Here is a 12295-nt window from a genome sequence, read left to right as displayed (position 1 = left end):
TATTAGTAATTTAGGTGGCAGCAACACATCACTCCCTGTCACTACACCTTAAATTTCTGATAGTAGTATACTTCACATATTTTCCTCTTTAAAATATTTCCCATTTGTCTGCTACAGAGAGATCATGAGACTGATGTATAATTCAAGTGGAAAATATCACAAACAGCCTCACATCTCAGCTGAAGCCTTCAACAGTGTAAACATGTCAGTTTAGTTCAAAACAAAAGTAAAATACACAGTTGAGACTCTTCTATTAATTACAACTTTCAAGCGAATGCAATAATAATTACAGAAATAGATGGTGATGATTATGAGAACATGAGACAAGGTCATATCCCAGTCATGCCAAATGGCAGTGGAATGTCTTCACTGTGTATTCACAGCACTGAGTAAAGGAAGTCTACATGCTTCTCCTGAAGGCAATATACTCACTTTAAACAGATGTGGAAGTTGTACTTTTGTTATAGGAAAAAGTCATTCAGAGCAATTAAAAAGGAATAAATTATTGTTTATATGAAAGAATATGTACAAATATGGATGCCGATCTTACTGTTATTTATTTCATTATGGCATCACATCTGTGATACTTTGTAACTTAGAAAGATCCCAGACTTTTTCTTTTCATAAGCTGATGGAGATACAAGAATGCTTCAGTGGTCAAATGAAATACAAAATATTGAATAATGTATATGAAACATTTGCAGTTTACAACAGTCCAAAACAATCTGAAGTTTTATCCTCACTACTTTGTGTTTCTTTTTCTATAACATGCCATAAGGAGTGGTGAGAACTGAGAAATCTGAAGCAATTGCTTGTACATGCCACTGTTATCAATTTATGTCCTCAGACAAAACAAGAAATACCTCAAAGGACAATTTGATATTCTTTCAGAAGCCAGTGTAAGGAAATAATATGCATACAAGATAGGATAATATTAGTGCTAACGGAAACAGGCTGTGACATGGACATGTTGGGCTGACTTGGCACAATAATATATAATTGGTCTAAAATTAACCATTATCTTCTAAGTAACATAAACATAGCTTTTCAAGCTGATGAATATTCTAAACATGCAGATCTGTGCAAGCTTGGCATATTCCACTATTTGTAACAGTTCTATAATAATGAATGCAGGTTGTATGGGCAACAGTTAATGGATAAATATAAGAGCACATATGTGTTACATCACTGATTTATGAAATAAATGTAATAAGGAAAATTCCTACCAGTTATATGGAAACACATCCAGAAGATAGCACTCTCAAAGTAATAAGTTTGTACATCATCAACGATTTCTTCTATACATCCTACACAACATTTCAAATGTCTGGAGAAGTTAATTTCTCAACTGTTTTTATCAACAGCTCAAAAATCATCTGCATGCTAACTGATTTTGAAATGTAGTACAGAATGCAGATTCAGTAACATATAAATCTGTTACTGTATTATTTTTCAAAACCTTCCAGATTATATTTATTGTGAATAAGTATAAGTAGGTACAATGAACAGCAAACATATCCTGAAAGATTTTACTTTATGTCAGACTACTAAGACAGAGGCATCCACTTACAAGATCATCTGGTGTCAAAACCGAGAAAACTACAATCTGAACACTCAGTGCAGTGAAAACCTGAAAACTTGTATCATAGTAGACTACTTCCATATATATCTCTTTCAACAAGTACAATGGTTCTTTGCTTCTCTGGTTTATTTCCTTATACATATATGTGACTGAGTACATCTCTTAACTAACAACACTGCATGACACACAGCATAAAATGTGAGTGATTTGTGGTAACTGCACCCAGCATATGCCAAAGGGGTGATCAGCTTTTCCATAGATGATTTCAGGCTTTGACAACAGTTTGGTGCTAACGCAGATCCTGATCCTTACAATGAAGAAGATAAGATATGTCAGAAATCCAACCTATATCTACAGTACCACGAACAAGAAACAGGATCCACATTAACTTTTGCAGAGTACAGAATGATGAAATGAAACAGATTAGTCTACTGTGACACAGGTACTTTCAGAACATGTTTCTTTTCAATGTATCTGTCATACTTTCCACAATAAACAAATCAGTAATATTATTTAAATATGTAAGTTAGTACATAAGGGTCCCATATGTATTGATACAAGCAATGATGTATGTATAATGAAACTGTATCATGATGTGATTGCAACATATGTGGGAATCTTCCATGAGATGATTCCTTGTCATATTGTTGTGATACGTGTATCACCATCCCATCACAAACAAGATACCATGACACATAGAAGCCAACAGCAAAATATGTATCAGTGTGTTGCGTGTGATGCTTTAATACCTATAAGACATATTGCAGTGCATGATGTTGTTATTTGTATCAATATGTATGGGGCTTTTTGATGAATATTGTATATTTAGTGGTGAGATGCCCATGGAAACTTACGAAAGAGTATCCTCCCAAATTACAGTTTACAACTAATTTAAAGTCTTTGCCACAGAAATTCAAATTATTAAATGCTGATGTACTTTACTCACAAGTATTTTTTTGTACATACATACTTATTTTTTAAATATACATGCTCAATTTTACACGTTATTTCAGCAACTACATCATATATTATATACAGCAGTACTACACTGAAAGCTGTATTGTTGTGTGTTGTGTTTATGATATGTTCCTTAGCAAGTTTGTAAGCTTCATAAGTAGGACCAATGAAAACATCTGTCAAAATCATTTAGAACCCAGGGTGCAGGAATTTTGCTCAAGGTACTATAAGAACTGCCATAAACTTTTACTAGATTAAGGTATTTTATCCATGGGTATTATACTAGTGATAAAACTGAATTTTCTTCCGTTAGAATAGTAAGAAAATGTAGTATAAATTCAAGATTGCTAAATCAATGCATTATGACATATATACGATTACACAAGCTAACCTCCATGCTACTTACAGAACCTTAACTGTTCTCCCTACCATGTAAATCCACAGGTGAGCTATCAATTTATCTATACAAGTTTATACATGTATTAAAAAAAAAAAAAACCCTGACCACACGACACCCTCTATCCGCAAAAGTTGGCTCTAACTTCGCTGACAAGCAGTGGTCACTCGGTATATTCTAATAGTATTTATTGGTCTCTATCCTAAGCCAGATGAATCCAGCCTACATACATCCTAGTCATCTGCCCCCTGCCGACATTTAGGTCTCCATGCGGTATCTTCCCTTCAGGATTTCTGACTAAAATGATGTATGCATTTTTCATCTTTACCATGTACTACACTCCCTGCACATCTCATTGATCTCATCCTCCTTGGTTTCATCAGCCTAGTAATATTTGTTGAAGTGTAAAGTGAAGGAATTAAAACTGGAGTGAAGGTCTATTCATTATTTCCTTCATCCAATGTACTACCTGTGTACCTCAGAGCATTTTCGTTTTGAGTTTACTCCACTTAGCATTTCACAAGACATTATTATGGTTATAAGAGCAAGGAGTGGAACATATAGGGAGCTGATGGATGAGAAATTCACTTAAAATTTTACTTGCAATATCTGGTAGGATGAGCTCACTTGAAAGATCAAGGAGTATATGGGATGATACTATTAAAAAGGATTCATAGGCACAGGGTATGAGAAGTAGCCTGAACGGTTAAACTATTTATGTAAAACGTGACACAATTATTAATATAGGTTCAAGTATGTAAGTTATATTGAAAGACCATGGTGTTATCTCTGATGACTTTTATGATAAATAACTTGGAGTATTTTACTTTTAATTATTCAATTTATGAGAGACTGACAAGACAAGAAAGAAATTTACATGTCCTACAATCACATCTCACAATGAGGCAGAAAGGGGTCCATTGCATGAGTATAAAAATATTTAACAGCCTGCCTGATTGATTAACTGATTTAGTACATGATAAAAAACAGTTTATAAAAGAAATAAGGGATGTCCTCATATATAATCCGTCAAATACTGTTGATAAATTTTTGCTCTTCTGTCGGGCTCAACAGCTAAGGAATAGAAGGGGAGTGCATGCTGACTGATGGATGTCCCACAGTAGGCATCAGTATAGGCATTAAGTGTAAATATAATCTGTATTTTATGTATTTATTTAGATGCATACTGTTTGCATTTATGTTTGTTTGTTATTGTGATATGGCATGTTGGAATTGTGAAGATGTATTGTTGTTTGTAAAGCTTGTAACATGTTTCATATTCAGTGCAGATTGCACTTATGAATATCCTGAAATGCAGATGTATGTATGTATGTATGTATGTATGTGCATCTCCTGATGACCAACAAACACATCCCATCTTTCTTTATATCTATTTAGTACTGTCTGATAGCATCCAAATTGAGACATTAAAATATGGCATCCAAATTGGCATCCAGTACCAGTTACTACAAGGAGTGGTGAATGCACACTGTTAGCCACTGATCCATGAAATGAGAAGAGACCTGGCACATTATTTGGATGATTAGTGTGTGACAATTGGATGGATTTACCTTTCCTTACCAAAGAAATTCTATGTATATTTTCAATTACTGAAGAACTGTGTACAGAGACATAATTGAACTCAATAATTCTTCCCTGTGAGCAATGCATTTTATTTACTCTGAACATAAATTTCACGTTTCTATTAAATAAAAATTAGTTTACTATTACTGCAATGTGTCATGTGATGACATTCTGTGAAACTCATTTTTATCAACAGTACACAATACTACATTCCTATATCACTCACCATCCAAGTAATCAGAATCACATTCCAATAGTTGATATCCTGCAACATCTGAATCCTCTGCGAAACAGTTGTTATATACAATGATATAATTAGAAAATAAAAGTAAATAAACAGACCAGAAAAGTAAATAAGAATGAGGCATGCAAAAAGTAATGGAAAGACATTTGGAATCAGAACTGGGTTTCACACACTTCCTTCATTTAGTGATAATGGCTAACATAAATACTGATTCACACATCTGATTATATTGGAGTATTCTGTTTAACGTCAGAAATAATTTAGGCTGTGGTCTTCTGGGTGACTTTGAAGGTAGTTGCCATTGTTTCTGAAATATATCAAGAAACTTGATATATTCATTTGTTATATACAATTTCTGAGGCCTTCCCAAATTTAATTTTCTATTTGGTTGAGACTTTCAGATTTTCTTTGGAATCAAGTCAATGTATTATTTAAAATTTCTACTGTACTATATAGATTCATCTTTTTAGTGTTATCATAGAAATGACTGTAAATATGGAAATAAATATTTCAGTTCTTCAAAGGGGCATATACAAAATGTTTTTCAGTGTATGTGTATATCCAGTTCTTGCACCCAAAAGAATAATTATAACATTCATACATCTGGATAACAAGCACATGCACAGCCATATAGTAAACTCAATGAGTATGCATAATATGTAATTTTACATGTTCAAAACTGCCAAGTTATGTTTTAAAATGCATACTTGTTTATGTAAAGTTCACATATAGTTTATTATTAAGACAGGAAGATCTATATGATTTCATTTTGCTGCCAGCAAGCCATATGCATTAGCTTAAAGCATACAAACATTGACAGCAGAGTATAGTCATTTCTTCTCATCAAAAGTCCAGTCTTCCTTGTATTTTGTGAAAAGTGGTAAATACAATCACTTGCGATTTATATCAGTATCAGTTCCATATTTAGATGGATTATTCTAATAGTTCTCAAAAGTTAACAGTGTTGCTTTTCTCAGTTAATTAGGGAGTACAGTTTGACAATTTTATGATCGCTATTTCATCCAAAACTCCATCAACATAAAGAAAAGCATCAAGCAGGTTCCACCTACATTAGCAAAGGCTGTTTCTCATACTATGCCTTCAAATGTTGAACCTCATGGTACACAATATTTTAATTGACTGTGCAAGTTTTTCAGTCTGGGACTATTAAAATCCTGTGGCATCCTTAGTTTTCTCTGTCTTGAAACAGACAATGATCACCTCCTGCCAGATCCTTGCCTACTCATAATTAATGATCATGTCATCATTTGTAAGTCTGAGACACTACAATAAAGTTTTTACATTAGCTGTTATGGATAGACAATAATATTTCAAAGGTCACAGTGCCTCATCATATTGTGTTACACCAACTTCAGAACTTTCAATGTTATAAATATAAGGATTTTCTCCACCATGCCCTGTATATTATAGACATATCAGATCATCAATGTCATTTATAACATCTGATATATAAAGATATTTATCCGTGGTCTGTCATAAGAAACAATCTGTTGTGTGTGTGTGTACAAGTATACAGTGACTGGTAATAGTATTTTGTGTTACCTAAAGCCATTTTTCTAGAATATCTTCCAGTATTCAGACATTTTAATTGACTGCTCTGCTAGCTGGGTCAATTAAGAATTCCTTGTTAAGTACTGTTTGTTCTGAAGGAGGAATATCTGGTATAATTACACATAAATGCTCCTACATAGTCATGATTTGTTTAGTGATTCATCCTCTCATTACCATATTAATAACTTCATTACAAATTATAATGAATCATCAGAGACAAGAATCTTTGATTCACATGTCACCAACATAAAATGAATTTGGAACACAGGCAGATAAGAACCAATTATAAAACATACTAATATAAAATATTTCACATTTTAGACTGGACTTAAAAATATTTATATAGCCAAATTTGTGAAACATGGTAGGAAAGATAATGCTGCTTCTTTCAATTTCTGTTTTTGAATAATTTGAAGACAATATGCTAATTTTTATTGTAAACATTTGGGATAGAATCTACAGCACAATTCAAAATGACCAACCATGGATTACAAAACTACTATAGCTAAAACATAAGATAACCAGCATTAAAAAGGAAATGAAATATAATGAAGTAAAAACCTAATGCGATGTTATGAAAATGGTGATAAATCTCTTAAGCATTCTGTCAATGTAATTGTTGCATAAAATATAAATTAACATGGTGACCATGCAAACGATTTCTGAATTAACAGGTCATGAAGTTAAGATCAAAAACGTTTGTGATGGCATCCAGTAATTTTCTTCAAAATATTTCTTTTTGAAGAAAGCAGTCTTCTGGGATTTGGCACCGTGTATAAGTGGTGTTAACTGACGTTCCTCTGAAACATCGGTTAACACCACTTATACACGGTGCCAAATCCCAGAAGACTGCTTTCTTCATGGTCACCGCCATGAAAGCCTCAAATCTTACATATTTCTTTTTGTATGGACCATTAGCACCACTGTTAAGAAACGATCCTTTCAATTTACGTAGGTTGTACCGAAAGCCATAAGCAACTTTTTTTTTGCATGCAACCTGGGAACAGCAGACGAAAGAGAGTACGGTGGTAGGTGGAACCAGCTGTTGTGTTAACCTTGAGTGTCTTGTGTGACCTCAATAGCTTGCATCACGTGACCAGTATCACTCCTAACAAAATGGCCGACAATGATATGTCATTTTGCCAGCGTCCTGTCATCTAGTTTCTTGTGAAAGAGGAAATCCCTGCTGCAGAAATTCACCAGAAACTTCAGTGTGCTTATGGAAGTGTGTGCATGACTGCGAGCAGTGTTCGAAGATGGGTGAAACATTTTAAAGATGGGAACACCAGTATCGAAGATGAGCCTTGGAGCGGTCATCCTCGAACAGCCTCAACTGAACGCAACAAGGAAAGAGTGGATGAGGTCACTGAAGATGACAGGCATGTGACTGTGGACACAATATCCCAAAAACTTGGAACTGGGCACAGTGCAGTACAGGAGATGATTGAAAGCTTGGGCTATAGGAAAGTTTGTGCTCGTTGGGTCCCTCGGTTATTGACCGAAGACCACAAAGGTCCATGAAAAGCCATCACCTCAGAACTGCTGCAGAGATATCGACAAGAAGGCGATGATTTTTTGCTCTGTATTGTGACAGGTGATGAAAGCTGGTTTCACCATTTCGAGCCTGAAATGAAACGGCAGAGTATGGAATGGCACCATTTGTATTCTCCATCAAAAAAGATGGCAAAGACAGTGCCATCAGCTGCAAAGGTGATGGACACAGTCTTCTGCGATGCAGAGGGGTTTATTCTGGCCAAATTCCTGGAACCTGGGCAAACCATCAATGCTGCTCGTTATGTCCAGATGCTGCACAAGCTCTGTCATGCATTGCATCATAAACATCCGGGATGAAACATCATCCTCCTGCATAACAACACTTGCCCCCATGCCGCTGGCCTCACATTGGAAGCAATTGCAAACATGGGGTGGGAAGTTGTTCCACACCCCTCCTATAGCCATGATCTGGCACCCTCAGACTACCATCTTTTCGGATTTGTGAAGGATCAGCTGTGTACAACGTTTTGAGACAAGGGAGGGAATTCAGAAAGCAGTGCTTCAGTGTCTTCAGATGGCTGGAACAGAATTTTACAGAAGGGGAATTTTCAAACTCCCAGAACCCTGGGAGAAATGTGTACAAAGAAGCGGTGATTATGTGGAAAAATAAAGAAAGGTCTGTAAATTGAGGTGGTTTATTTGGTTTGTCAATAATAAAGCATGTTACTTTACAAAAAATTGTTGCTCATGACTTTCAGTACGACCCTCGTATATTTCTACAGAATCAGCCTTTACTGAGGTGGGTTACACCTGACTTACTTACATAATTAGCATTCAATTTATTTTACTAAAATTAGTTTGAAGGAATGCAAAAAGTATTCAATTTATAAATCAAAACAAGAATTCAGAAATATTTAATATATATGGATGCAAGCAAGAGATTCCCTTTTGTCTGAGAGTCATGAATTTGTTTTCAGTCTGTCCATTTCAAATTTCTGGCAGTGATGCACTACTAATTACATAATACATACTGCATGGTTGCATAAAACAGTAATTAGAATTTGCAACACCACTTTAAAGAAAGTTCAGATCAATGAGTTATGCCACTGACCCACTGTACATCAGAATCATTTCACTTAAAGTTTGAATTAAGAACATAACTTACCGAGCAAGTTGGTTTACACAGTAACAGTTCTGACTTGTATTTGGGAGGTGACTAGTTTGAATCCCTGCTGGGACACCAACTATCTTGACTGAGATTTTTTGTGGCTTTCCTCAGTCCCTCCAGGAAAATGCCAGGGCACCTAAAACTAGGCAATAACTGGTTCCTTCTGCATCCTTTCCAATTCCTTTTTCAGCATTATCCGGCCAGCTAATGCTATACAGTCTCAATTACTGCCAGCATTGTTAAATAAACTACAAACAAAATAAATAATATAACTTATGACTAAGATTATACCTGCGAACAGAAGACACTTACCCCTTTGATATGACTCACTCTGTTGGCTTAAATGACTTCTAGAATTATAATGTTTATCCCAACTTTTGGATTCAGTTAGTGATTTAGACTTTCTTTCAACACCTGCAGATAGGAAAATAGAGTACATGCAACATACATAATGAACACAAACAATGAAGCATTCTGAAAACAAAAGAAAACCATGCATTATGCACAGAATGAAGAACTTCAGCATTCCCATGCAAATATAAACAAGAAACACTTAAAGAGAAAAGAGACATTTCTACTTCAGCGTATATGAAGGGAATGAAATCATGCAACCCATAAGAAGTGAAATTATAAATGGCTCAAAATTAGTTCAAATAATGTAATATTAGTTATTGTTCATAACAAATTGTAACTTGTCTGAATTATTCATAGCTTGCATCAGTTTTGTGTGATCATTCAATGTTTGAAGATATTTTTTCACATGCATAGCACACATTCATTACCAAACATTAACTCACATTATATTCTTGCCTAGTCTGTCAGATTAATTGCATGAATTTCTGATCTCTGTGTCAGATAATTCAAGACCATTTAATTTAATAAATTGTTTCCATGAGAGATGAAGTACACTGGGTTGCATAATGTTTTGATCTAATCATCCTGTATAATGTACTTTAAATACTTGCTCTGCATATTGTCCTGACTGGAAACTTTAAGGAATGTGAAGGACTTCTGAAGATCCAGTGTGTGTTACATGTGCACTGAATAGCAAGATAGTAGACTGACAAAAATTTTACTGTGCTGCCTCTGAAGTGTTGTTACACACACAAGATAAAGCAATTATATGCTTGCTTCTTATGAATTATGGCCTGCTATAAATAAGTAAAATTGCTAATCATACTGTTTGCTGCAGATAACAGTACCCCCTTTCAGGTTCTGCTCCATTAACACCTCAGTATACAGTGTGTCATGACTGCCAAACTGTAAGGTGGGGGTACATGAGTTTGGAGAACTGGTAAAAAGATCAGCAAGTAAATAACCCAAAAGAATAATGTACCATAGTATGATACTGTCCACAGTAAATCACATATAAATCTTGCTGATTTATGCCTGGATCTCTGAAGTGAGAAGTCAATGTTTATTTAAAACCTAGCATACAATTTTCTGAATGTTATGAAATGGAAATACTCGTGGATAACACTGTCACATTTTGGAAAGTTTGCCCTGTACTTACTTACTTACTTACTCATGGAGCTGAGCCCTTCTGGAGGAGCCGCCAATTCAGCAGCTATTCAAGAATTTCCCAGCATTTTATAGAACCCGAAGGTTCATTACCGTGTTCACAAGAGCCCTCCACTGGTCCATATCCTGAGCTAGATCTATCCAATCCATACCATCCCATCCTATCTCTCTAAGATTCATTCTAATATTGTCCACCCACCTATGCCTTGGTCTTCCCTGTGGTCTCCTTCCTTCTGGCTTTCCCACCAATATCCTACATACATTCCTCGTCTCCTCCATTCGTGCTACATGACCTGCCCACCTCATCCCCCTTGACTTGATCATTCTAATTATACTTGGAGAAGACTACAAGTTATGAAGTTCCTCATTATGCAGTTTTCTCCAACCTTCCGTCACTTCATCTCTCTTTGGTCCAAATATTCTCCTCAACACCCTGTTCTCAAACACCCTCAGTCTATGTTCCTCCCTTAATGTCAGAGACCAAGTTTCACACCCATACAGAACTACAGGCAAAATTATAGTTTTGTGCATTCTAATTTTTATGTTTTTGGACAGCAGACAGGAAGACAAAAGATTCTGGACTGAATGGTAGCAAGCATTACCCGAGTTCAGCCTCCTCTTAATTTCCTCCTGAATCAGGTTTTGGTCTGTTATCGAAATTGGAAGGTGCTATGGCATGGAAATGAATGTGGAAAAAACAAAAGTAATGAAAATTTCGAGACAACCAACCCCAGTCACAATAAAGATAGACCAAAAACAACTGGAAAATGTGAAATGTTTCAAATATTTGGGTAGCTTGTTAATAGATGAGGGAAGGTGTATGTGTGCAGCAAAAGCTGCATTTAGCAAGAAGAAGAATCTTTTTACTGACAAATTGGACTTAAATTTGAGAAAGAAACTAGTGAAATGCTATGTTTGGAGCATTGCTTTCTTTGGGGCTGAAACTTGGGCACTTAGGGCAGTAGATCAGAAACACCTGGAAAGCTTCGAAATGTGGTGCTGGAGAAGGATGGACAAGATCAGTTGGACCGACTATGTGAGAAATGAAGTGTTATTTAGAGTCAGTGAGCAGAGGAATATCCTACACAAAATAAGAAAACAGAAGGCTAATTGGATTGGTCATATCTTACGCGGTAACTGCCTTCTAAATGAAGTTATTGAAGGAAAGATAGAGGGGCGGATAGAAGTGACCAGAAGACGAGGAAGAAGACGTTAGAGGATGCTGGATGACCTTGGGGACAGAAGAGGATATTTTCATTTCAAGGAGAAAGCTCTAGATTGCATCAAGTGGAGGAACTGTTTTGGAAGAGACTGTGAACCTGTCGTCTTGACAGATTACAGATGAATGAATGAATGAATGAATCGTTATTCCCAAATATATGAACTGTGCCACATTTTCAAAACATCTGTTTCCTATCTTTATGTCATGATTTTGCCCTGCATTTTGGAGACAGTAACATAAACTTAGTTTTCTGTGTGTTTACTTCTAGACCAACCTCTTTACTTGCGTCAATTAAAGTTTGTGTGTTTTTCTTTATGGTATCTACATTATCACCCAGTAGATTCACATCATTGGCATAGGTCAACAGCTGATGTGTCCCGTTTAATTTCAGTCCCACCTGGTTTCCCTGGACCTTCCTAATGGCATATTCTAATGCAAAGTTGAAAAGAAGTGGCGATAAATCATCTCCTTGTTTTAGACCATTCTGGATAGGAAATTTATCAGACAAATGTTTACCCACATGGACTTTACTATACGTTTCGTTTAAATACATT

The 12295-nt window shown here is 35.6% G+C and overlaps 1 protein-coding gene across 22 annotated transcripts in view; it reads right to left on the bottom strand.

Moving 5' to 3' along the window:
* Positions 1 to 12295, bottom strand: part of LOC111869317 (calcium/calmodulin-dependent protein kinase type II alpha chain) — a 364630-nt gene that overhangs the window by 18191 nt on the left and 334144 nt on the right. For 2 of the 22 annotated variants that reach the window (XM_023860742.2, XM_023860747.2), the window contains exon 13: positions 9311 to 9412. The exons of 19 other annotated variants lie outside the window; for them this stretch is intronic. In XM_023860742.2, the coding sequence (XP_023716510.1) occupies positions 9311 to 9412 (102 nt within the window). Of the gene's footprint in view, positions 1 to 4746; positions 4804 to 9310; positions 9413 to 12295 lie in introns of all 22 variants that reach the window. One more of the 22 variants, XM_033753383.1, reaches the window with a different exon arrangement.

This window comes from Cryptotermes secundus, unplaced genomic scaffold (assembly GCF_002891405.2).
Source record: "Cryptotermes secundus unplaced genomic scaffold, Csec_1.0 scaffold325, whole genome shotgun sequence".
Classification (NCBI taxonomy): Eukaryota; Metazoa; Arthropoda; class Insecta; order Blattodea; family Kalotermitidae; genus Cryptotermes; species Cryptotermes secundus.
This window is presented reverse-complemented; position numbering and strand designations above follow the sequence as displayed.